The 27412-nt window shown below is 38.5% G+C and overlaps 1 protein-coding gene across 6 annotated transcripts in view; it reads left to right on the forward strand.

Annotated features, from left to right (window-relative positions):
- ADAM22 (ADAM metallopeptidase domain 22) overlaps positions 1 to 27412 on the forward strand; it is a 134122-nt gene that overhangs the window by 71350 nt on the left and 35360 nt on the right. For all 6 annotated transcript variants that reach the window (XM_065629810.1, XM_065629811.1, XM_065629805.1 and 3 more), the window contains exons 5-17: positions 1675 to 1757; positions 6282 to 6345; positions 6998 to 7067; positions 11060 to 11130; positions 12376 to 12450; positions 15117 to 15188; positions 16202 to 16368; positions 18315 to 18399; positions 18844 to 18934; positions 20238 to 20289; positions 22064 to 22163; positions 25908 to 25979; positions 26496 to 26588. In XM_065629810.1, coding sequence (XP_065485882.1) covers positions 1675 to 1757; positions 6282 to 6345; positions 6998 to 7067; positions 11060 to 11130; positions 12376 to 12450; positions 15117 to 15188; positions 16202 to 16368; positions 18315 to 18399; positions 18844 to 18934; positions 20238 to 20289; positions 22064 to 22163; positions 25908 to 25979; positions 26496 to 26588 — 1095 coding nt within the window. The remainder of the gene's footprint in view (positions 1 to 1674; positions 1758 to 6281; positions 6346 to 6997; positions 7068 to 11059; positions 11131 to 12375; positions 12451 to 15116; positions 15189 to 16201; positions 16369 to 18314; positions 18400 to 18843; positions 18935 to 20237; positions 20290 to 22063; positions 22164 to 25907; positions 25980 to 26495; positions 26589 to 27412) is intronic.

Below are 27412 nucleotides of genomic sequence, written 5' to 3' on the forward strand. Positions count from 1 at the left end.
TGGACTCGTTTGGTTAGATAGAATGCAATTTGTCTGAGTTGTGTTTTTCCGAGGCAAGAACTTAGAGCATAGCACACTTAACAGAAGATATGCCACAGGGATTCTCCTCGCTGAGTGAAGCAACAAGTCTGCCAAATAGTGTCAGACTCGTAGTCTGTAGGATCAGGTGTTGCATTTCTCTGTATCGCTGTTCTTGCTGGTGATGGCAACTGTGAGCTGCCCAAGGTGTGCTGCACTGAGTGCTTTGGGGTCCCACAGCAGCACGGAGTGCATGGATGCTCCAGAGAAGATTTTGAGGAGTAAATAATGATTTCCAGTGACCAGGTCGAGATCAGGTCTCTTTCCCTGCAAGCAGCTATGCTCTGACAAGCCGGCTCTTACACTCTCTTAAGGAGAGCACCTCAAACCAGAGGTACCCTTACTTTGTAGTTGCTTTCAAAAATAGTTTGCATGCCTTGTAGAAAACAGAACATAATTTCCTGATCAAAACACAAACTTACCAATATATTGTATGTGTTTTCTTGCCTTTTGCCTGATTGTGATGATTTTTTTTTTCATTTTTGAAAAATAAAATCCAAGAGCATTTAATGTCAGATGTCTAAAATCACTGTGCTATACATCATGCAAGAGACTTCTGGCTTCTGAAAAAGCAATCATTGTAATGCCTTTCCTTCCCTGTAGTAAATAGATGTAAATATTCACATGGCTGGGTACATTAGACTAGGTAGATTATTCATACATTTGCTGATAGGCAATAGAAATAGTAAAGTGTTGCTATTTAAAAACAACCAACCAACCAAAACGCAACATGAAAATCTTCTTCATAGTCCTCTAACCAACACTAGTGCAATAATATGATGTAGCTGAATTCGGCAAGGCACTAATAGGTAAGTTTCTCTGCAGGGTAGAGTGGCGGTGAGGATTTAAGGGACATTTGAATTGTTTTTCTAATTTTGCGTACAAATATTGATGTTGTGCAATACTGAATACATTTGGTGCATGTGTAGTAGGGCTTACTTCTCTATCAGTGTGACTTCTGTGATACTGAGAGTGTGATTTTTTTTTGAGTAATACCTGCTGGATTTGATTTGAAAGGTGTATATTTTATTTGCAGAAGAGGCAAATACTTATTTCCATTGTATTCCTTTACTGGTTGGTTATACTTAAAATTTTGATTATTTTTGAAGCACTAGTGAGCACTTTTGATTTGTTCTCTTTTTTTGGCCAAGTATTATTATTTTATAAGCATACCTTTCTTCTCAGAAGTAGGAAATTGCCTTACCCTCAGAGCAGAGTTCATCTTGTACCATGCAGCCGTGTGCAGACCAGGTGTTGAATCTAAGCCCTCTATCTCCAACTCTTTTTGTAGTCAGTGAAGAAAGATGAGAAAGATGGGCACTTCTGGAGTCGTTTGTCTCTGAAATGTCTTGGGATGCCAGGGATTTCACACTGAAAATATCTCCATTTGGTGTGGAGTTTCAAAATGATTATGTTTGTGTAGGTACCAAACTGTGACTAAAAGGAGATGAGATGAACACCCTTGTGAGTGACAGTCAATTCTTGGTGCCATGTCAATGGGTTGGCAACGCGCTTATGAAAAAGCAGTGCTTGACAGGATGGAGTGTGATACTGTGCGACGTTCTGTCGATTTATGGTCTCAATTTCGAATTTCAGGGAGGAGAACATTGCTATTATCAGGGAGGAATTCGAGGAAATCCTGTATCATTTGTTGCCTTGTCAACATGCCATGGATTACAGTAAGTCTGCTGTTCTGTTTTTACTGGCCTTGCTTATTAGTCTTTTAAGCAAAACAAAGCTGTTTATAGTAAAATAAGTGCTACTTATTTTTCTACTAGTTTGTCACCAATATTAAGTACTTGACAGTCTTTAGAAAAAATGGGTTTAATTTTAAAGAATTCACTGACAAAGCATGCAAGTTTCTTTTTTTTCTTTTCTTTTTTTTTTTTTTTTTAACTGAAGACATGTGACAGTGGCCAGGTATTGTTTTAAGAGAATTTATTATAGAAACAGAAGAACAAAAGTAGCTGAAAACATCCTATTCTACAAGAATAAAAAACACTGCCGGTGTTGATGTGAACCATTTGGAAATTGTGTTCTTTTCTTGTTGCTACAATGATGTATTTATTCTTTATTTTCTACTCTCTTTATAAAGGAAAGTGTTAGTTTAGAGTTTCTTTTTTTCTATCCATTTTCTTCACAGAATTGCTGGCCTTAAGCTGTGTGTATGGGATGATACCTTTGATATAGTAAAATCTTGGAAAATCTGGAAGAAAGGATATAAAATCATGCAATAATAATTTATATTAAATTACATCATTTTAGTGATAATATAATGAAAGCGTCTGTCATCTGAAGGTTACATGGAGCTGCGTGTGGATTGTAAAGTTTGGACCTGACTGCTTTTGTCACTATTGAAAGATGCCAGTTAGGTTTTCAGAGCAACCAAGTAACTTCAGTGTCTGTGGAATATGGGAGTTACAGGATCTCAGCACTTCTGATACTGAGTTAGCTTGAAAAGTCATGGCAGCAAGTCAGCCTGTGTGGAGATTACCTGAGCTTTGCCTTTTTCTGAGGAAGCAGGGCTTAGCTGATGGAAATCTTCAGCTTATTTTCTATCTCCAACTATTCCGTAGTTTTAATTTCAGCCATATAAGTACACATATTTAAGTAGTGTCTTTTATATTTGTATATTCTTTGTTAGGAAGGGGGAGAATGTATGCAGAAGGCTTGTCATCCTTGCACTTGTCTGATTTACAGCTGTGTTTCTCTCTTTTATCATCAAGGTTGAGCAGCTCAGGAAACCTGAGCCTAGTTTCAATATGGACAGTGAACCTAAAAATAGTAGCATCCTAATGCGTCCTGAGCCACTGCATGGCTTCCATTAGCAGCGATCCATTAGGTCTTGGCCCCTGCTAACTCCTAGGATAAAAAGCAGAAAGGAAGGAAAGTCTGCAAATACCCTTTCCTGCCCTCCTTTTGTGGTTTAGTTCTTAAGACTGACCCTCCTCCTATTCTGCATTCTTAAATTGCCTGATATTCAAAACTGGTTCCTTCTGACACTGTTCCATGATGAAAGATGCATTTTTCCCCTGTATAATTCAGTTCTCCCTTGAGAGGTGTGGTGTGATGTGGTTTTTTTCTTTTCTTTTGTTTTTTTTTTTTGGTGTGTGTGTGTGTGTTTGTTTGTTTTCTTTCTCCTTTTTCTGATACAATAAAGTTTCAATAGAGTTATCCTTCACACAAGATGCAATATGAAGCTTCCTGTAGCAGGCTGGTAATTCTAGCATCTAGTATGGGAAAGTAATGTTTTCCTGAGCTGTATTAAACTCATATTTCCATCATTACAACTAGCTCCTCCACAGTCAATTTTAAATGCTAAGTAATTACTAGAAACTCACACGAGCAATCAGAGCTCCTAAGCTCCAGCCACAGTTTCAAGCATCTCACTGAAATAAGTGAGGCTGGGGAGAGTTATCTTCTAAGAAGGTCTGCATGGCAGGAGCTTTGCTTTCATGAATTTTAGGAAGTCCATAAGGCAGAACAGATGCCTTTGATAGGATAACAAGCTTCATATTCCCAAAGTTCATGGTAACCTCCTCTCTCAGCGATTAGTACCTCTAGATCTTGGCCAATAACAGCATAATTTTTCATACATGTGAGAAAATGTTTTTTTAATCATAAATTACGAGTTCTTCTGTTGGCAGTGTTTATATTGTGGTCTTCCTTTTATTAGTTAAATAATTTTAACTATTCTGTAGCCAGTCATCTGATTAATTTATTTCTTCTCTTCTTAATGACTCTGCTAGTGAATTATATCTTTTCAGCTTAAACTCCGAGCGAGCCATTTTGTTTGGATTTTTTATTTGTTTTCTGTGGAATATGCACTAACCACAGTTTCCTATGAGCTAACACAAACAACTCTGAATGCAAAACACGCTGGTTGCTGGGATATAAAGAAGCTATAGTCAGGCACGACTTGCAGTCCTGTGTTTCAAGTCAGGTTGCACATACACCAGGTTGGTCTATGATTTTGCTGCCCACTGGTGGTGAATAGAAAAGCCGCTGTTATTATTGCCAATTAGACTTCCACGACTACAAATTTATTTGTTTGAAAAATATACCTAATCAAAATTCAGGTGTTTGAAATGGCCTGTGTTTTGCTATTGCTTTTTCTCTAACACACCCGTGAGCATGTGGTTTGTTCACATGGCGCTGGGCTATTGAAGTCAGTTGGAAAAGAGCCCTGAACACTTTGGGTGGGCAAGTCAGATCTGTAGGTCAGCCCTCAGTATTATTGTTGTCACTGTTGAGTCACTTCATTCGAGGTCAGTGCTGCTGGGTGCAACAGTTGCATGAGAAGCTGTTTCCTGATAGCGCTTCATCTTGTAGACTGCGCTTAAGTAAAATTGCAATTAAAGGGAAAAAAGGCTTGCCTGATGAAAAGCTTCATCATGTTCCCAGATTTCATGTTACTCCCAGGCAAAGAAGCTTCAGCAGGTGCTGGAATATTTATCTGAAGTGATGTAGAGAGTATTTTTTTCTAAATAATAGGCACAGGTATTTTGAAAGGTGAAACAGCTTTAAATTGTAGATATACTCATGATCACACGATGTATGTTGTACAGTCAATCTATGAATGCTACACCTTGTGAGTGATATTAAAAGAAGTATGTTCATCAATAGCTGTAATGGTTTACAAGCTTAATATATGCTTATATTTCTTAATAGTCAGGAGAAGAATGACAGTATTTTCCTGACTACATCTGGTCCTGTGCAGAATAAAAATCAATTTTGCTGATTAAAGAAACAAAGCAGCATAAGAAAAAGGAAAAGTATCTGGTTTTGTTGTTTATAATTCTGGTGGGGTTTTTTTGATGCCTAAACTTTTGCTAAAGAGCAATCTAAATAAATAAATAATCTTGCTTTTATGCTGCTGTTGTGTACTATGTGCCAAGTTTGAACTTACAGCTCATATTTATGGCCAAGCTTAAAGCCTTTAGCAGTGGCACTTTGAAAGGGACATGCTGATACAGCCTAATCCCAACCATGTGTGTATGGCACTGCAGTAAAGGCAAAATTATTTAAAAAAAATGCTAATTTGGTTGAAGATCAGAATGGCAGCAATATAAGAAATGCCCTTTTGTTTTATGCTCTTACAGAGTAATGTTTGTATCAACACTTTCTTTTAAGGTGCAATTCAACCACACTTGTGCATCCTGCATTATGTTAAATACTAAACCTTAGTACCATCTTTACCTAAGTAAACATCTCTTAATAGAAAGCATCCTTGCAGGAATGGAGCTTACCTTTACTGTACATTCGAGTGGTAATGCAAAAGCATCTGGTGTTACTGTCACCAATTATCTTTACCCATTTAGAGAGCCTTAACAGATCAGTTTGTTCTTTGTTTAGAATGGAACTGTGTGTTGGAATTTAATATGGAAAATTGGTGAATATGTGTGGGGAAGCAAAGTGACGGATTATCTGAGATACATAGCAGTGTGCTTGTCATGAATGACCATCAGATTTCTGTGGTTGGAAGATTTTATGCCATTAAGAAAGAAACCATGACTACTTTGCCAGAACCATGGGTATGGCAGAAGGCTTGGTCCTTTATCTCTTTTCACCAGTTCCCATTGGAAGCCTGTCTGATGGCGTTTCCTATCTCCTGATCATGAATATCATATAATGTCCATAATGATATGATAATCCATATAGCCATTAATGTTTCCTAGAAATATAAACTTTAACTCAATTTAAAAAGGAAAAAGGTCTGTTATAATTATTATTGCTGAAATGTCCAAAAGAGCTCTCTATGCCCAAAAGAGCCCATTATGCCCTTTGTACTTGGTATTGTATGAAATTACTGAGGAAAAAGTTAATCAAAACCATTAAAACCTAAAGATAAATTCAATTTCTCTGTTGCAGGTAGATCTCTCTTGCATGACAGTGGGGGCTCTGACCTGGATTTTCAGTTGGCTAAATGAGCCAATTTTTATGGTGTTTATATTAATATGTGTTGTAGAGAAGCTTTGGGGAAGAAAGAAGAACCTATATCACCAGGGAGAGAATATCTTTCTTTCTGAAACAAAAAACCGAAAAGGTGGACTCAGAATTATGTTCAGTTTCTGAAACCATTTTTAACTGCTTCCTTTTCTAAATATTTAAATTTTAAAAATATATGAACTTCTTAAAGTTACTTCCATGTTGCACTAATATTTGTTTATTAAATCAGTATTTACATTTCTTGCTCTTGACAGTGGGATGTTCTATGATGGAAATCATACTTACCTTATTGAGCCAGATGAAAACTACACTTCAGATGTGAGTAGAACTTACAGTAGTCCTGCTGTATTGTTTTTTGAATACAGACATTCATTTGTATAGGGTAGGCATAAGGCCCTGGGACCTAAGGGTCATCCCCTCATTCCCAACTCATTTACCTTGTATGTGAGTCGCCATATTCACAGACAAAAGTAGACCTCCAAAAATGAGGTGGTGTTATGTGTATATCTGTGTACTCTCTAACACTTGGATGTAGAGCAATGCAGCACCAGTGGGTGAGGAGGGTCCCTTGGAGGCAGCAGGAGAAGCCTGAGTGCCCTGTCCCCTTCTCTGGCACCTCCTGCTCTGGATTTGTTACCTCCCTGGTTCAGTCTTGACTCCAGTTCAGCAGCTCCTGTGACTCTCCTTGATGTTCCCTGGGCAGCTCTAGCTGCCCAGGGACTAGCTCTAACCATGCTCAGCCACTCCATTTTATGTACTCAGATGTTTCAAATAAAAGGTGATTAACTGTGGCATTAGGATCACATCACAGTTTGGAAAAGGAGAAGAGTATAGAGTAACGGTGCCTTGCAACTTGCATGTTCACCAGTGTAGGTGTTGGGTAACAAGGACCTTTGGAACTATGTATTTAATGCTTATGAGACTGATTAGTTTATCCAGGTTTAATACATGCAATTATTTACTATTTCAGGATGACTTCCATTTCCACTCTGTTTACAAGTCCAAGTTGTTTGCGTTCCCTTCGGATGACCTGCCATCTGGTATGATTTTTTTAATATTCATGACTTATTGACTTGTTTTAGTCTAAGGCCAAATTTGTTAATCGTGTTCGGCAGATAATCTTCTGTTAATATAATGCTTATTTGTATATCTCTTCTTTTTCCCGATTAAATTAAAAAACACTGAAAAAAGTCTGAAACAATGAAAAGCACTGGAAAAGAACCTGAAGCACTGAAAGAACCCTGAATCCAATGAATCAAACCTCTCCTAGACCTTCATGTTGTGACGTATGTTTCTTTTAACAAGTCGTGCAGTCTATGGACTGCATTATATGCTAGGAGTTATAGAAAGGAAAGGACTAAGGTAGCCTATAGATTATGAAAATAAACTCCACATTGCCAGTGGTTGATGACTCTTCATGGATTTTTCCTGCTCTGAGATACAGAATGAGTACCATGGTGTGAGCCTGGGAGACGGGAACTTGCCAAATGTTGTTGCTGTTCAGGACTCTTCATCTTCGTCCATTCAGCATGTTTCACAGTACTGGCTGTAGTGTGAATTGTGTATTTCAGTACAAATGAATTTGGAGACAGAAAAGGTTTCAAGTGCTTGTAATGATGAATCCCCACAGTTTATATTGTGTGGAGGGAGAAGAAGTTTTTTAAAAAAAATGAGTTTTCATCCGAGAAGTTGGCTTGTTAACTGAAGTAAAAATTACAGTATTTATGGCATATCTCCATTCTGTCAAGGATTTGCCAGTTTTACAGATGTGTTTTCCTATTCTACAAAATATATCCTAGATAAATAAAATTGCCCTTCATAGACACTGTCATTTAGGTAGAAACCACTTCTAGACTAATCCAGATATGCTTGTACAGTTTTGATTTTACTGTAGGTAACAAGTAAACAGTTGCTGGCTTTGCTGTACAAAGCCTGGCATGTGACATAATGGAAGATGTTGCCGTTAGATTGAATTAGAATCACAAGATTGTAGAAGAGGTTTAAAAGGAGATTTAACTGTAGAGTGCTAGTGGTCTTAATTATAGTTGTAATGTGGATAAGAGGTATAAGGTGCTGATATTCTGTTGCTCTATGTTTAGGATCCCATATATGGAGAAATAAACTCACAGTCTGCTCTCCTACATGCCCATAATCGTTTTTGTAAAACTGTTTGGAAAGATGTTTCTGAGGTTTGTAGTGAAAGTTTCGGCAGGTGTCCTCATTAGGAATCCCACGATTTTTCTTTTGTCGGTGATTATTCGATTTATCTCTGTCTTTGAGTCATCCTCCATGCACAGCTGCAGCTCCAGAGGATGAGAGCAGCCGCACCACCTTCTGCTTCCCCCCACTTTTCCCTGCGCCCACGGGAGCTCTATTGCCCTGCCCCACCTTTTCCTGCGCTCCTCTGACCTGCTGCCCCACCAGTGTCTCTGCTTGGCACTGACTTTTCCCTGCCAGCCTGGAGAGGGCTCGCTGTTGGCTTCACTGTTATTTATTCTGTTTTCTTTAAACTGTATTTGCAATTAATTGCTAATAGTATTCTTGTGATTTATTTTTTTTAAGTGCTACAGCAGAATCATTATTATTAGTAGCAAGCCCTGTGCTAAGTTATGTCATGAGTATTTCTTATATTCTTTATTACTGTCGTAATTTATTCATTTGCCTAGCCTAAGGAGATCCTCCTTGGTATCAAGATTTTCTTCTTAGCTTACACACAGGCTCTTTGAAAGATAAGATTTCCACTCAGAGTTGCGTTGGGAATGGATTAGATGTATCATCAGCTTATATATTGATGTTAGAAGGGAAAAAAAAATCAAGTAATAGGTATTATTAAATATCAGTGGTAGTAAAAGCACACACTACGATACCACAATAAAGTAGCAACATACTCTGACATACTTTTTCTCCTTGGGGGGGGGGGGGGGGGAAAGAAAAAAAAGGGGAAAAAAAAGAAAGTTACTGCATAAAAGAGTCAATTGTACTGTACTTTTTGATGGTTTGAGGAGATAATGAGGTCTTCAAATAAGGAAAGCTTGGGTGGATGACTTGGCATACTCAGAGCATTTGACTATATTTTTTCTCACAGTCTGTATTAAGACATATAGTGCCCTGGCATGATTTTAGGCAACACTGTTATTGAAGCTGTTGCTTTTCAATAATGCGTGACAGTTGTCCTTTTCTTTGGAAGTCACTTGAAAGACGTGTAGATGTGGCACTTAGGGACATGGTTTAGTGGGACCTGGCAGTGTTAGGTTTTGGTTGGACTGATGATCTTAAAAGGTCTTTTCCAACCTAAATGATTCTCTGATTCTATGCTTCTATGAATCCTCATGACACTTTTTCAAGGTAATATGTTCCCATCAAAATTTCTGCTGGGTTTTCTCAGGAGTCTGCATTTCCTGTAATTTTGCTGGTTTTGTGCTTTTGCCTGAGGGTCCCTAGCTGGAAATGCACCCTGCATTAATTCCTCTGGCTTGTGAATTATAGCGCAGTGTTAATGTGCGTTAATGTGTTAACGTTAATGGCTGCATCGTTCCCCTCTAGAGATGACTGACTTCCGACAGTGGGTAAAATGATTGCATTTGCTGGTAAAGTTATCTGAGACCCTGTATACATATTGTAAATTATTATTTTATTGATTGAAAAGTTGTATTTTTACCAGTTTCTTTAATCATTATATAAAACCTAAAATGAGAGGTCGGGAGCCAGTTGTGTGGCACTAGAACACAGACTAAATTAATCAACATATGTAAAGCACAGTAAAAAACAAATTTGTGAAAAAAAATTCAAGACGATTCAACCTCATGGCTTGAGGTTTTGCTGACATGGCAGCCCTGTCAAATTCCAGTCAGCGTTGGTTTTAATCCTATTATTTGAACCTCATGCAGAAACTGCACAGTTAATGTACAGGGTGGGGAGGTGGAGCTGTGAGGAACTTTCCTGTGTCACCAGCGAAACTGAACTGTTCAGGATTTTGTAACACAACCAAATGTTGTGTACGAAGGTATGTGAAGTGGAAGTCCCTTAATTTACACAGCTCCTATAGTACTGTCTGCTTCTGTGCCAGACTGGTAAAATCATTGTGGAATACTGAAAGCAGTTTTCAGTCCCTGGAGACTGGAAGAATGTCCAAAGCTAGAGAAAGTACAAAGGAGGGGATAAAGGAAAAAGACATATTGCAAAATAAGCAACTGCAAACATTTAATTTACATGTCTCAAATTAAGGTCTTCCTGGGGTTATGCAAATACTAAATGTTTATACAATATAAGGAAAGGAATTTCTATTGTATAGAGAAAAGTGAGGCAAGGGCTATGAATCTTAAAGATGGAAAAATACTTCTTGGACATTTAAAAGGGTGAGAGCAAGTATTGTCTTCTGCTTAGTATATAATGCGTCCCTTTCCATGAGCAGCTAGTAATAGATTTGGTGAAAGGGATTTGGCAAAAGAATAAACTATTTGGTGCTTATGATTAGAGGTTTAAGAAATTAAAGATACAGTGGGATTAGCAGGCAGGAATATTGTATTGATAGTGAGCATTGCCAAAATCTCATAAGGTTTCTCCCAACTCTAACATATTTTACTTTGTGAATATAATCTTCTTAAAGCATTAATTCTGCCTTCCATGCTCTTCTTATTGATTTAGGTAGCTATTGCGAGAGCTCTGTGAATGTCTGCTGAATTCCCGAAAATGCGATTCACTCCATGGAAGCACTGTGCTAATAATATTACGTGCCCAGTGTTGGTGAAGTTTTGGCATAGAACATCTGCTGTGATTTCTGAAGCTTGACACCCACAGATCATCTGTTTCAGCAGACCCAGATTATCGCTAGTAGAGTTTTTAATAAGAACCCTATTACTGAGAAGCATCTGTAACGTTGCCTCCTTTCTAGCTGGAAAGTTGAAAAAAGGAGTTGTTACCACTTCTGACGTGCGGGAGAATGCCATACTACTGTCATGCAAGATCAGGGTTGCTAATTGTTGTGATATATTCTTGTAAACATTCAATGTATTTGCGTGTGTTTTCTGCTTAGAGTTCTGGCAAATGAACACTACATCACAGAAGTTTGTTGTAAAGCCAAGACACAAAAGAAGTAAAAGGCAGGTATGTGCCGGTGTGCCTGTCTATAAGTAATATGCCCTCAAGTTTGTTTTGTGTCTGCTGAATTAATTTAATTTGTCCAGATGGGTTCTTGCTGCTGTCACTGCTGGTTTGGGATGAGGTCTCTGTATCAATACAGCTATTATAAAAACATTGACAAAACGTCGTTCAGTTCTCTTGGACATTGACTACTTGAAGAGTTAGAAAATTGTTAAACACTGCTGAATTACAAATAAAAAAGTAGCCAAAATATTTTCTCTAATGTTGATTATAGAGTTTGATCAGAAACTCCCAATTGATGAAACATTTACAAATATTTTTTATGTTGCAGTGGCGCTACTTTATCTCACTTGACCTAGATTTAATAGATTAAACTGAGGTTCATTACCTGTTTATTAAAGTGGGGGAGCTGATAAGTGCAGACATTTGTCTGTACCCTGGAAAGATAGCAGCAATTATTTGCATTTTAGGAATGGAGCTCGAATAATGGTACAGGTCAAAACAGAGCCAGATCAGGGGAGCTGAACAGTGCAGGCGAAAATGAGACACTGAGAGCAGTGGGAGAGGAAGATGACTTTAACATCTCTAACTAATGCAAGCCTCTCAGAGGCAAAAGAGAAGTGAGAAATACATTGGAGAAATTCCAGAAGTCATTTTTGAGGGTCTTACTTTATGTCAGCTGGTTTACTACCTTTCTATAAACTAGCTATTACTCTGCATTTTTAAATCATAATGATGAAATGGCTCAGCTGGAGAACCCAGGAAACAAGGACAGCATGAAGAAGCACAGTCATAAATGTTTCTAAATGCAAAGTAAGCAGAGGTGAGTACTGCATTCACTGTGTGAATTGACCAGTGTGCAAATAAATAGTAGAACTGTTAGAGATTTTTCATAAATAATGCAGGAGGGATCCCTTTCTCTGTGGAAAAAAAACATTTATAGCTGATGCAAACCATTTTTAGAGATGTATACCCCACTGAGGATTTTCTTTCTTTAAAGAAACGTAAACTTTGAATTAGGTTAAAAGACTTGATTTCATTGTTCAAGGTCATATAAATGTCCTGGTGGAGGTGAATTTTTTAAAATGATACAACTAGGCACCAGAAGTTTCACTGATATCTAAGAGCAGAATTAAGACAATAGAAAAAAATGTATGCATGAGAAGTTTGGTTTCTGAAGCCATTTCTAGTTACCAGCTACCTTCTCTGTACCCTCTTAGATCTCTTACAGTTGTACTCTCTCCGTAGGTTCGTCAGATTCCACGTAAAGTTGAAGAAGAAACAAAATACATTGAGTTAATGATTGTAAATGATCATCTAATGGTAAGACTGACACATTTCAACATCTTGCAGTTATTAACATCAAATTGTCTTAATTGATCCATAAAGGATAACAACAAAGTACAATATATAGCCAGAATAAATTCAGTATGCCCTGAAGAGATGGTCTCATTAACCATTGGTGAAGTGGCTTCTGAATTCTGGCAAGGTAATTTCACCAAGAATGCAACCAGGCCTAAGTATCAGAAAGAAGGGTCATAAATTAAAGCTTTATGTCATAAAGTAACTAATGTCAGTATGACTTAAGCTGATGATTTTCTTTCTAGCTTTCTTGAGCACTTATCTTAGTTATAGCCACTCAGCAATCAATAACGTAGTTATTGCAATTGTGCAGCAGCTGTTGACAATGGGGACGTTAATAGTGTCTAGGTTTTTTGATATGTCGACATCAATATAGAGAAAATTATTTTGTTAAGCTTGTATACTTTCTCTGGGAGAACATAAATAAGCTTTTTAATGTGGTGGAAAGAGACATAATAAAGATTAGTGTATTAAAGAAAAAACAGGCTCATTCAAATGGGTAAAGGCACAGATTTATGTCAATGAAGATGATTAATAATTAATGAAAGGAATATCAAAGGAAATGGTGAATTCTTCACCACTTGCCATCTTCAAATCCAGACAGTGTATTTCTGGAAGGTGTGGTGGTGTCAAACGCAAACAATAAAATTCAGTCTTGAAGTAACTGGATGAAGTTCAGAGACTGGTGGTGCCCCTCTGATTGGTGACATTAGTTGATTTTATGGTCCTTTATGGCTTTAAAATCAAAATATATCTATACATTTTATCTACCCTTTCTGTAATGTATAGCTTCTCTCAAGCATCACGCAAACTGGCAAAAATACACATCAGAGTGTAAAAGGAATGTTCCACTGTCTTTGTACAACATACTCCATCAGTTCAGTTTGGTGAGCATAGCAATAAATTCTTGGATTAAAATGGACAATACTGGATGCAGAATTCCCTACACTGGTGTCATTGTGTTTGATCGTGAAGACCTGAAGCCACAATTTCCCTTTGGGACCTTATCTGTCTGGACTGACTTCCTCCAGGGACAATGTTTCCTAAATTTATTTATTCACAGCTACTGTGAGAGTCAGTCCATTTCAGAGTTTATTCTCAGAAGCAAATGCCAGTGAACATTTGTGATCAAAGAAGCCAAATAATTTACCCCCAGGAGAAGGAAGTATTGTGTGCTCTGGACTCCTCCCTTTCCCCTCGCCCTGGGCTAGCACGCCTCTGTATTTAGATGGCTCTGGATGGGCACAGTAGATTCGACACTCCAGGTACACTCAGCGTGGAGTGACGCCCTGCAGAGTCAGAGCTGTTTTCACTGTTCACAGGCACTCCCCAAGGGAGCGATGAACCTCCCGCTTCTTCCTGGGGTCCGCAGACCCGCATCCCGCCAGCCCCTGGGCCGCCCGCCGCTGCCAGGGTGCGGTGCCCTCCTGTCTCTCCCTTGGCTGCTCGTCCAAGCGTTGCTTCCATTCAGGGAATGAAGCTTTTAAAACCCAAATGTGGAAATAGGCTTATAAATTAGCATACTGAAAACATTTCCGTAGGATGCTTAGAGAAGCTGGAGGCCTAAATTTTGAGGTTTTGTTTGCAAATAGAGACTTGAGTAGTATGCTTATTTCCCTTAATTCCTGTGCTTCATTTTCCATTTATTTTGTAGCTTTTTCATTTCATTCTTTCTATCATTTTTACCTTCACAGTCCTGTCCTTCTGTGTTTGTGGTGTTTTGTTTTGGGTTTTTTTCTGTAAATATAACTTCTTCAAATTTGGTGGGTTTCCTCCCATTCCTGTTTGAAAGCATGCCTTTCCTACCTCCTAGCTGCTGGGCGCTTCTTGCCTTCTAAAAGATCCTAATTTCCGGAAAATATGGAAACTTTCATTCCCAAATCAAGCATCATGGGGCACAAGATGGATAAACATTTCTGAAAATCTTGTCCCTTTTGTCTTAAGTTCCTCTAAGATACTTGTGACTTTCATACCCACAGTGCTCATTTATATGTGTTTTTCCAGACAGGAGTACCTAGAGTAGCTATCTTCAGTGTTATCTTTATAGCACTGTATTATAGATTTCAGTAAAGGTGCCATTGCGGTCTGATTGCTAAAGTGATTTGAACCAGTTACTGTGGCATTATGGAGTGTGAAATTGTACATGAAGAAATCCAGAAGACAGCTTAAGAGAGAGAACTAAAAAAAAAAAAAGAAGTCTGATAGATTAAAAAACACGGATGCAGGCACTCTTGGGGTAACACCTCTAAAAAAGTCTCGACTATGGAAATTGTGTTGCTAACTTCTATATCGGCATTTGGAATTAACTTTAAAATTGCCAATAATAAAGATAATGAAGAGAGTAACAATATGTTCCTGTTCCTATAGCATTTTTCAGTTAAGATCTTAAAGTACTTTCTGAAGATAAATGAATAAATCCTCACCACAGCTGTTGTAAAGTATATAAGTAATGTGCTTTTCTGAGCAATTTCCTACTGTCACTTATTAGCATTACATTTCAGAATAGGAGACCAAACCTTGCACAGGCATTTTGCTGTTATGTAATTACTTTTTACTTCATGATTTTTGGAAATAGAGCTTATTTTTCTGAAGTCTGTCTATGTAACTTGTCTGTGTTTGTTTTGCAGTGTAAAAAGCACCGCTTGTCAGTCGGCCATACAAACAGCTATGCTAAATCCGTTGTGAACATGGCAGATTTAGTAAGTATCACTCAACTAAATGTTCTTTTGTGTGTGAGATGAGTCACATGATTCTCCTACCGATAGATGCAGTTGTCAGTTCATGGTATACCTTATAATAACATGTCTGAAAATCACAAATTTTCATCTAGAACCACAGTCAGCCACCTATAAAGCCTTTGTCTCACATAAAGCATTAGAGATCTTTTGTGGCTTTGAATATTTAAGTATCCTGCTTTATCAATCCCTTGAGCCTGAGTTTTAAAGAGCTTATTAGATATGACAATTTTTAACACAGGATCCCTGTGTTGACAGTCTGGAACACAAAAGACAATCTGAAATTAGAATGCACTAAAATTACTCTAGAAAAAGCGCATTTGAGTAAATGAGTTAGAATAAGGACATACAGGTGAATCATGTGGATTATATTTGTGGTGCTAAAATCAGATGAGCTGCTGACTCTTGCACCTGACCTCAGAAGAGCATTACTAGAAAAAGAAAAATGTGGTTCCCATTCTTGAAAGTATTTGATGCAGAGTATTAACCCCCAGTGTTGAAAGGATGGCCCTTTTTCATGATTCAGCCAACGTGAGGTTAAATACTCCCGTAGATGTGTATTTAAGTGAAAACTGGTTTTATAGGTCACTGTTTGGTGTAAGAGACCCCTCGTATGTCACTGGGGTGAGCTGGACTTTATAAAAGACCCATTAATTCCAAATCTTTGAACTATTTGGAATAGTTCTGTAGTAACTTTTCAAAAATCTCATCTCCCTTCTATGTACCTCTGCCTATCTAGGACCTGCAAAGAATCTTTTTGCAGGCTCAAAGTGCCAATTGAAGAATTAGGCCTAAAATTTACTTGGTTTCATGTTTGTTTGTTGGTTTTAAGGGAGATAAAATCACCTGGGAGAACCTAAAGTGTGCTGCAACAAGCTATTTAGTTATGTAAAAATGCAAGCTATTACAAAAAAGGGGTAAAGCTCACCTTTATTCTATTTGACATAATATATTTGTTCATTCTGTTAATGTACTAGATATATAAAGAACAACTTAACACCAGGATAGTATTGGTTGCCATGGAAACCTGGGCTACTGATAACAAGTTCACCATATCTGAAAACCCCTTGGTGACCCTACGTGAGTTTATGAAATATAGGAGGGATTTTATCAGAGAGAAAAGTGACGCAGTTCACCTTTTTTCGTACGTAACCTCGTGTGATGTTTTATTACTGGGTTTTTTCTTTCCTTGGGGGTTGCTTATCACAAGTGGCTGATGCATCTCCTTTCTGTTGTGTGTGTAATCCACAATAATTCAGAAAATAATGTTTCTGATGGGGAGGTGGGAAAAAGTTAATGCACAAACTGACTGCCAGTGCAACTAGAGGTTTGACTCTCAGTTTTAACATACTAAGCCTGAGCTGCATGTGCTATAATCCTTAGTCATTCTATACAATTACCTACTCTGCAAGCATAGCTGCTTGGAAGGTGATGCATGGTTCCACCTCAGAGGTTGGCTTCTTCGGCAGTAGAGCATGGACAGCCCTGCTGTATTATTTAAAAGCAGAACATTGGTTTTGAAACCAATGCAGTTTCCTGCTTAAAAAGCACTATGGCCTGCTTTACTTCATTCAATGACCTGCATGCTGCAGCGTTACTGAAGTGTTTCAGTTCCTTGAAACAGTTTGTTCTCCAGAGAGATATGTGCTATAAGAAGAATAAGCTGGGAGGAATGTTATTTTCTCTAAACCTCTTAATTGTTTTGAAAATACGATTGATATAACAAAATATATCTACAAAAATAGAGGAGAGATTAATGGCTGAGATTTTTGATCCATATGGCCAGATGAATTGCTCTGTTGGAGTCCTTATCCCTCTCTGCTAACTGTTGTAGGAGCCTGTATGAATAAACCTAACCGAAACACCTCACTTTCACATGACTTTGGTAGGGTGCCAGGATACCCAACACCAACAGCCACCCTCTCAGAATTTTTGCACATGCTTAATTCTTGTCATTGATTTCTGCCTTGCAGAGAGCTAGTAAGATCTGCAAGTGGTCTTTGCAGATTTTCGTTTCTCTGTGTCTCAGTTCTTCATCTGTAAAATGGGAATCAGGTTTTCTCACATCCTTCATGTATCCTCTCTGGTGATATTATAAGGTCTTTGAGGGAAGTCTTGTTCTTCTGAAAGTTTGTGGATTGGCTAGGACAAAGAGGACCCTGTGTACCCTGACTGGGACTCTGTGTACCACGGTGATGCAAATTCCAGCGCTGTCTGTAGCACTACCACTGATATTGGAGGTCTTGCATTCATAGACTGCTTAGAAATATCAGTTTCTGAAATTGCGTCTGTGAGCGAGACACGGCCAAGTTGGGAGGTGAGGTTGACTGTTGTGATGGTACACTGGTTACAAATGAATTTCCACCTTCAGCACAGTTAGCCCATTGTATTGTTCCTTGTTGGTTTTCAGTTTGCCTATGAAAAAAACAATTTGGTGGAGCTCAGATGGGTCAGTACTCTGAAGTGGAACAGATTATATTTTGTCTCCAGTAACTGGCAGTCATTTGTGCTGACGTGGTCAGCACCGAAGAGTTGATTAGATTTAGCCTCAGAGTGCATGTGTCCCCTGGACGAGATCGGCTGCAGTTCCAGGAAGTTTTCACCTACCTCTGCAACAGGGAGCCACTAACGCGTCTCCATTTGAGTTTTGCCACATCAGCATTGCCCGAGCAGACACGTGTCTTTTTACTAGTCCCCCATGCACTGCCAACGTGCTGGCGTCTCCTGCGCTGTCTGGAGCATGTGCCAGCAGAGGTCACTTACTGCAGCAATATGTCAATGAACAAAAGGCTGGTAAAAATGGCAAAATAGTCCCCATCTTCTTATGCTTTCTCATGTTAGGTAGTCTGAGAAGGAGGAGGGAAGATGGTATAACTTTTCTCGAGACGGTTTGTCTTGTGAGGTTTGTGAGTGGTTATCTGTTTTCCCCATTTTGTTTTTGCATAGTTTGCAGTGTAGAGGCATTTGCAAATGCCAGTTTCTCATTTGGAAATCAGAAGGGTGAATATTGGGGTGGACTGGCGCAAAACTCATGGGCTGAGCAGGGTAAACTTTCTTTTCCTTTTTTTTTTTTTTTTTTTTCTATCAAAGGGGGAGTCGATTTCAGAGCAGTCGGAGCGGTGTAGCTCACACTGGTGGAATCTGCTCCTTGCTTAAAGGCGGAGGTGTGAATGAGGTAGGTGGGGTATGAGCAAAAAGCGGTGGAAATTTATCTGCACAGAATTTATCAGCACAGACATGGTCCTCAAATATCTTGCTGCTGCTTTGCTGATCCAGAGTTTTAGTGCAGCTCTACAGAAGGGATGTCTCAATGGAGAGTGGTGAGTGAATAAAGTCAGATATGGATTCAAATACGCTTTTCGGCAGATTCTGCAATACCCTGTCATTCATACTTGCAGCAACAATGGCAAGAAAGAAACAGGCTTTCTCTTACTTAACTTATCCATAAGCCAGTGTTTAGTTTTCCTCACTTGTCCATTATCTAGCTGCTCTGAACTAAGAATCTAATGTTGTGCATCTGATTTTGCCTTTCATTGCCTTGAAATGAGAAAAGCTTCTCTTGTATCTGAGGTACCTGTGCACAACTGATTACTCTTCCTACCTTGCTTGTTTCTTTCAGTTTGGAAAGCCAGACCTAATGGCAGTTACCCTGGCACAGACCTTGGCCCAAAACATTGGCATTTTCTCAGACAGAAGAAAGCTTCTAAGTGGTAAGGTTGTTTGCTTTTTCATTCTGTCTCAAGAGAAAATCTGAAAAAGTGGAGGATCTTATCATTGTCTCTCTGATAGGTATTTTTTGCCCATGTTTCTAACAATGTTGGAATATTTTAATTTTCCACTTCCATATTATATGAAATCCCAGCACATGGAGAACAATAGGTGATTAAAATAATAATATAGTTTTGAAACAATTAAGTATTGAAGTGCTTAGTTATTGGGTCATGCATATTTGTGTGGCTTATGTTTTAAAAAAAAAAATGTTACTATATTGAGTAATCGAACGCTGCTTAGGTAAACATTGTTTTCAGGCATTGTAAAAACAGTATAAACTGCAGAGATACATCTGCCCTTAAAGGTTTTTGCAGTTTATGTGATTTTATTTTGAAAAATGTAGGGTGGGTGCTACCAACATGTTCAGTATTCATTTTCCAGCTGCATATTATTAACTTGATATAGGGGCAGGGTAAAAATGAAAATGGTAATGGTGGTGGTTCCCTTTCTTACAGCTGAGCAGAGAGGCAGGACATGGTTTTGGTGGGGAGGGGGCAGAATGCAACTGTTGGACAGAGCCTCGTTTCCTTTTTAATTGTACTTTAAAATGGAAGCAATCAGCTGATATTCATATATTACAGTAAGACAAACCGCAGAAAGAGAAAGATAAAAGTATATGTACAGAAGTGGACACTAGTCACAGTTTAGAAAGTGGAGGGCTGAGAGCAGAGCAAAGCGATGCCCAGCAGCCTGGCAGGGCAGCGGGAGAGCCGAGCGATTGGTACAGCTGGATCCTGCTGTACTGCCTTGTGCTTACAGACCATATCATGCATTTTTGTATGCTTTTTTTTTTTCCAAGGGAAGATTTCTCTAGTCACATTAGCATAGCAGTAGAAGAGAATAAAAAACTAGAAGAAGGGTTAAAATTATTCTTTTTTTTTTTTTTCCTCTGAAAATCTGGGAATCAAATATCATGACATGGGAGAAGGCAGGAGAGCTGACTCATGACTGGCAAGTGCTGGAGGCTGATGCTGCAGTTACCCGTAACTTCACTTTAAGAGAAGGAAAGAAAAAAAAGACATATCTTCAAAGTTCAGGATTGCATAAAATCATAGTTTTTGAAATAAAGGTTTCAGCAGGCACTGATACACTTAAACTAAGGTGTGCAATAAACCAGCAAATTATTATTTTCAACTTGTATTTAAATATGAAATGGAATTGACTACGGTGTACTTTTTGTAATAAGAAATGTATTATTTGAATTTGCACAAATTGGGATATAATTTTTTTTCTTGTTGTCAGGTGAGTGTAAGTGTGAGGACATGTGGTCTGGATGCATAATGGGAGACACAGGGTAAGGCATTTCACTAGAGGAAAATCCTGTCCTTCATACAATGACATAAAGGAAAAATGTGAAAACGTTTGCCTTTTGTGGTTAGCAGAATATTTTCTGTGAATGATTTTTCAGAAAGTAAGGTGTTAGCTGTACAACACATGCAGAAAAGACACTTTCAGAGAAATGTGAGAATAAGTGAGTTAATGAGAGGATGTGTGGGGATTTTTGGTGACCGCTGGTTTCACTCACAAAGCACAGGGCTCAGCAGCTAAGCCAGGTTGCTGCAAGGAACCAGAAGCATGTTTAGTCTCATTTCTCTTGCAAGTGTGCTGTTGAGTTGTGGGAACAGACAATGACACATCTTAATTCTTGAAATCCTATTATCAAATTTCTTAAGTATGTCTCATTTTCAGTGTTTCTGTTGGAATCTTTCACCTATATCTATCGTTTTTTATGCCCTAGTTTGTATGATAAAGTTAGAAAAACTGCTCCCATTGGAGGTTGAGTATGCCTATATCCACATGTAATGTCACTAGAGGGATTTTTGTCTAAGGACTATTGAATCAACACATTTTTGCTGCTAGATGAAATTTGAAGCTTTTTAACAAGTGCATTTAGACCTTAATTCTTCATATTACAGGCTTGTCTTCTGTCATGTGTATGAATTAAACTGTAGTCTAGTTTTAGATATAGAGAGTGCTCTACATGTTTAAATTAATTTCAAACTGACCTGCAAATTTTCACAATAACTTTGTGTTCAAAACAATTTTGAACAAAAAAAGATATTTCATTCAAAGCTCTTTGGAAGTGTGAATGTGTGCCTTTTTCTCTTTGTCTACCTAAAAACATAATAGGTATGATTTTTCTGATTTTTAGTATGTTAAAAAGCCCATCTGAGAAGCGTTCTTGATTCTTGAAAAAGTGATTCCTTCTCTAACGTTCTTTAAATTCTTTATCTGAAGTCTAAACCTTTCAAATAATTAGATATACAAAAAAAGCTTGTATTTACCTAGCTTATTGATGAAGATTGGTGAATCCCACATTCTCTGCTAGTATTTTTTTAATCCAGTGATGAGCTAATACAGGAAAACCCTTGAGACTTGAAGCATAAGTACTTTAATGGCTAAGGACCTAAATATAAAGATCACTTAAGTTACTTTGGGAAAAATTATTTCCCTGTGGAAAGGATCCATGGAAGGTTTCTCTGCATCACATTGTTTTTGGGTGGTGTGCTGTGCCTCAGGTGGGCACTCTGTACTCGAATGAAATTCATTCAGGGGGACACATGAGAGAGGGAAGCCGAAATGTTAACTGATGTTTGTTAGAAGCATGTTTTAAAATGGCATAATTCTATTATATTAAAAATTCTGTGGGCCAGGAGAGCGATTTCATGTAAGAGGGAAATGAACTATGAGAAATCTTCGTCTCCTGTTGTATGTTCAGGAAGAAATAAAAGTATTTCTGAGATCAGGCCTGTTAGCGGAACAGGTAATGTTTGTGAGAACTACACACTGTGTAATAAGATTCATGGTATTTTGCATGAAATAACTTAGTGAAATGTTTTAGACCTCTCGCGTTGCATGAGCTCTGCGTAATTGTTGAAATTCTTTGTCATTTACTAAAATTATTTACAAGTTGGAGTTACAAGCAGATAGTCACTCTGATTCCAAACAGTGTGTTTTTGTACTTTTTCTAAAGTATAACATTATATTTCACCTCTTATTTAAAAAACAAGTAAATACAGTATAAAAAGCACTACAGAAAGTAATCCTGCTACCTCTTTTCTGTGCAGATATTATCTTCCAAGCAAGTTCTCCAAGTGTGATATTGAAGAGTATCATGAATTTTTAAACAATGGAGGTGGAGCCTGCCTTTTCAATAAACCAACCAAAGTAAGCATTACCTTATTATTGAGTATTATTTCTATTCTTTTTCTAATTTAGATAAAACCTAGAAGAATGAAAATTATAATGTTGTGGGAAAAAACCCCACACCTGTAACTTTGGTATTTCTGGTTCTCCTTAAGTTTTCTGGTCACATATAAGTCCAAGTAGCTGATTTTAGTTCGTAGGAAATTATATTTAAATAAATTTTTAATAAGTGGTTTCATGTCCAACAGAGTTCCTATAGACTTTGATCTAGAACCATCCCTCATGCAATTTGTTCTGAATATTCTAAATATAGTATGTTGCTGCATTTATTTGCTGAGGTTTCAAGTGTCTTGGTAAACTTTTGCACAGCTTGAATTCTAATTTGTTTTGAGCTGATGTCTGTTGGTACAAATCTCTGGAAGCTGTTCCTTTTATTTCACATCTGTCCCAAGATGAAGACACAGATCCCAGAGCCTCTGCAGGGGATGCACGGCCATGCAGCCCTGTGGCTTTGTAGGCACAAGTGATTACCTGGAGTTGTGGAATTCTCCCTGGTGGAGGAAACAGAGTTTTTACAGTGGCTTTCAGAACAGAGTTTGAAAACTGGGACTAGTTTTTCTAATGCTGGAAGAGACAGATCAAGGGAGAAAGGCCCAAGGAGTAGGGGACAGATGCTGGGAGATCCCGTTGCTGCTGGGCGCCCATCACGCTCCTCATTGCCCAGGTGCTGCCCACAAGGTCTCCATCACCAGGGTTTGTCATCCCCTGAACATCCTGGGGGAGAAATGTCTGGTGAGAAGTGCTCAGATCATGTTAGACCCATGTTAGCTTCTTCCAGGCCAGCGCGTGTGGCTGTGCACAGCCCTGCCTTGTGTCGGGTAGTCCCCCATTTGGGGAAGGTTGGTGAATTTCTGCTGGCCCTTGGTCCTCTGTGCCACCGTACCTCATCTCATTAGCAGAGCGCGTCACTCCCCAGAAGGCTTGGAGGCGGGAGAGCTACAAAGGTATTGGGACTCACTTGAATGACTGACCCATATGCTCCGAATTTTCCTCTAAAGAACAAAATCAGGAGAAGTGGGAATATCTCTTAAGATAGTATTCATTTTTGATTTGCTTGTCTTGTATCAGTTTTGGCCTGCTAAACAGGTATATTCACATGCAGGAAGATTAAGAGATGCAAATAAAGATTTGAAGATATGAAATGATCTACTGAGAAATTTGAGGGAAATAAATACAGAACTGGACTAAAGAAACTGCAGCCTAGATGCAGGTGCTTCTGTAATGGAGGATTTGCAGCATGGTTTCAGAATATTCCTGCTTCACTTATTGAAGCATGTTTTAAAGTGTAAAGTAATCAGGATAATGATCTTGACTCATTTCTGTATGTAATTAATGTTCTACTCTGTTTAATGTCTGTCTTTCGACAAGCAGAAGAAAGAGGTTAAGGCAGAAAGACAGTCCAATGTGGAAAAAAGACTTGATCGCTGAGATGGTCACAGATGTAAAAGGAAAAAATCAATCCTGTAGTGATGCACGTTCCTCCTGGAGTGGCTGAGAAGAAGTGCATCTTCTGACAGCCACAGAATTTCAATGAATGTTAGAGAAAGGTAGACAAGGCAGCAAATCTGGATAAGCTGTCTGCTTATCTCTCAAAGGTCTCCTTTCATGAAAGAATGTATCACTAAAAGTGAAAAGAACTGTAATTCAATAAGAAGATGTAAAATTTCCCATCCTTTAAAATGCACTTGCGTTTTAGAAGTCTGCTTTTTCCCCATCTCATTAAAGGTGGAGAGAAACATTGGTGGTTTTATTTCTTTGAGTGGATTCTTTCCATAGTGTAATGTGTCTTACTTGGGCTTGTTTTAGCAATTAAGTTCATTTACACATCTGTCACTTGGAAAACAAACAAAAAAAAAAACCAAAACAAAACCCAAGCAGTTACTTTCATCCCAGTTTAGATTTGTAGCATTTACAATTTTTTCTAGTGCCATATAGAAATGTGAAAGTCAGATGCGGAAGCCAAGGTTATTTAGACTGTTGTATGTATTGTAGTTTGGGTTGGTTTAAAGTTATTTTCAGTGGATATCTGCCTAATTCACAAGGCTGTCAAAGATGTGTTTTCTAGCAAGGGTGATGATACACAAACTTACTTTTGCTTTTCAAGAAATATGAGATAAAGGAAAACTGATGTGACCAGGTGCAGTGTTCAACAGCACTCCACTGTAAGATCAGCTGTGATCTGGAAAATTACATCGGTGATTGCTGGTGTAGATTGGGCACATGCCCTTTTCAAATTAATGAATGAATTATATGGCTTTTTGGGAAAAGTTATCCAATTTGCTTTTCATGTTTTTTCTTCCATTTCATAGTTAGCTGTCCCTATGTACTGCAGCAGATTGGCCCATTGTTTCAGAGCAGGACACTCTGTTATTTCGATCTACTCGTCTGTATTGTGCAGCACACCTAGAGATACTGAAGAGGTTAAGATGCCTGTAAAAATACGTAGGAAAGAAGCAGTTTTAACAACTCTTTAATAATTCTGAAAGATAATTGCTTGCTTACATTTAGTGTAACATTCTACATATGCATTTCATGCTGCAGTCAAATTTCCATGTCAATAGGAGGATCTAATAATAGCACATCAGCCTTGTGCCACAAGCCTGGGGCTGGTTTGTGACACAGTGAGGTACTTTGGGTTATGCTCCATCTTGTGGGCTACTGGCAGAAAGGCAGCAGCCAGATAGAGATGCATTCTACACCACGAGCAATGTACTCGTGCAGATGGCTCATAAGCAGAGTGGTTTCTGGGTTTCTGGAATGATCCCAGTTTAATTGGAGAACTCAGAGGACAATCTGCAAAATTTTATTCTTGGTGACAGGCTTATATGCCTTCTCAGTTATGTAATAAAAGCTACTATTATGTTTTCTTATGCCTAAAGGAAAAAAAAATTAAGAATTACCTTTAGAAATTTTATGAAACAGGAAACAATGAAACCGCAAAGAACAGAGTATGTCACTAAAAGAGAGCATAGCATGGATCGTATGTAAAAAATGGTGAATGAATCTTGCCCCTGGGAAAGAAAAGTACTACTACAAATATACAGATGTAGACATATTAAGTTACAGTTTAGTGTGGGGAGCTGAAGGGAAAGGCAGGAAGCCTCACCAGCTATACTTTCTCATCTGCCTGTGACACATGCTTATGGAAAACTGCTGACAGTTCCCAACTGTAGTAGAGAAAAAAGAAAGGGAAAAGCATCTGATTACAACAAAAACTGACAAAGAAACCCAGCCTCTCCCCTCTCCCTGCATTTCTGAGCCACATGCTCACAAAGAACAACATTTTTAATGGCTATTCCTTCTGAAGGTATAATGCAGGCCTCAACCTGTGACACAGTTCTCATTACATGAATCTAGAAAAGCAGCAGTTGCAACTCCTGTGACAATAATGAAACTTTTTTCATTTATTGTCATGCATTTTGCTTTTGATTGTGGCTTCTGCTCAAACTGAATCTGCTGCAAAAGTGGCACTCATGCAGAGAAGATGCTATGTGACTCAGCAATATTTCTGAATTAGTTCACAGCATTATTAGTTCTCTGCGCATTTATTTGGGTCGTTTCTAGTCAGCTTCTTCCTGAGCTGTAGGTACTGGCTTTTGGTTAATTTCTTTGCAGTGCTAGCTAAAAAAAATGTTGTGCAGAGTAAATATGAAAATGATTACATGAGGAGAGACATGCCCTTTGATTTTTGATTTTGTCCTGCAGCTTCTGGATCCCCCAGAATGTGGCAATGGGTTTGTGGAAGATGGAGAAGAGTGTGACTGTGGGACGATAGCAGTAAGTACAATGTACTTTATGATAGCAGCTAGATTCTGTAGGACATGGTGCTGCCCATCACTGCTGTTAACATGAAGTGGAGGAAGACAGGCAATGTTAATGTCCTGTGGCAAAGGATTAATCATTTCTTACTTTTTTCCATCATGTTTTTTCAATGTCAGCGAGCTTTTTTATCACCACATAGATTTGGAAGAGTAATAGTAATAGCTACCCATTCAGAATCAGACCTTAAAAGATGTTAACGAAAGTATTTTCCCAGATGGGAACATGTCTTTGTTCAGTGCTAAAATGTCAATATTTAATGATTGGCATTGTGAAGTTAGAAAAATTATTTTCTGCGTTGCATAGCAAACAGCAGCTTCATGCCTCACAGTGCATGCCTTTTTCTGTCTTCAGGTGCCTAAAAGCCTGGTTAAAAGTCCGTTCAGGTAGCCTGTTAAGATGAGAAGTAATAAGAGAGCTTGGAGCTCATCTGCTTTTCCCATGTATTCTGTTATAAGTGTGTGTGTTCCTCAGGAGTGTGCCAGCGAAGGAGGAGAGTGCTGCAACACCTGCACGCTGACGGCGGGATCCCAGTGCAGCAACGGGCTTTGCTGTCGCAAGTGCCGGGTAAGGGTGGTGACCTTTACTGCAGCATCTTGGTGCTAACGCATCCAGGTGCTATAGGCACCACAGCACGTCTTTTTCCTTGCAGACCTTGTGGTTCCTTTTCTAACAGCTTACCTTTAAAAACTGGCTGAAAACTGGTTCATCTGGGCCAATCCTCTGTCTTTTAGGCTTGGCTTCTTGGGGCAGGGACTGTGATCAAATGCAGAGGCAAATTAAAGCCTTGCAGTTTCAGAGAGGTTTTAATAAGGTTGAAGTTCCACGAGGTTTCATTAGACACCCTTCTTTAAACACGCACATCCTTACCTGCGCACCATTCCCAATGCCTTACATGTTGCTCTGGATTTGCCCCATGAGGCTGAATGGGAACATCATACCATAGAGGGCCTGAGAGGAGGATATAGTAAAAAAACCCCAAAAGACGCAGCTAGCAGAATTGTTCAGAAGTGTTTGTTTAAGACACCTGACTTCAGTTTCATTTAGATCTGCCTGTGCCTCCTTATGTTTGGACTGACTGAAATCCCACTGAGTAGAGGGAATCAATCAAGCCCTATGTAAACTATAAGGTATTCTTCATAATACATCAGTAAATAGTAAAAGGAGGTTTAGCCAGATCTTGGCTGTAAGGGAGACCAGCTAAATATGACTTCAAATAGTTGTTTATGGTCATTTAGTAATGATAGTGATAATTATTATTAATGTTATTAAAACTGTGGTGTACTATCTGTGATATTTTTATCTTTGTGGGCGTTTGAAGGTTTCATTTCCTTAGGACGAACATTAGTAATAACTCTGAACACATTCTTGACTTTGTGCTCATCTTAATG

This window comes from Caloenas nicobarica, chromosome 2 (assembly GCF_036013445.1).
Source record: "Caloenas nicobarica isolate bCalNic1 chromosome 2, bCalNic1.hap1, whole genome shotgun sequence".
In the NCBI taxonomy this organism is placed as follows: domain Eukaryota; kingdom Metazoa; phylum Chordata; class Aves; order Columbiformes; family Columbidae; genus Caloenas; species Caloenas nicobarica.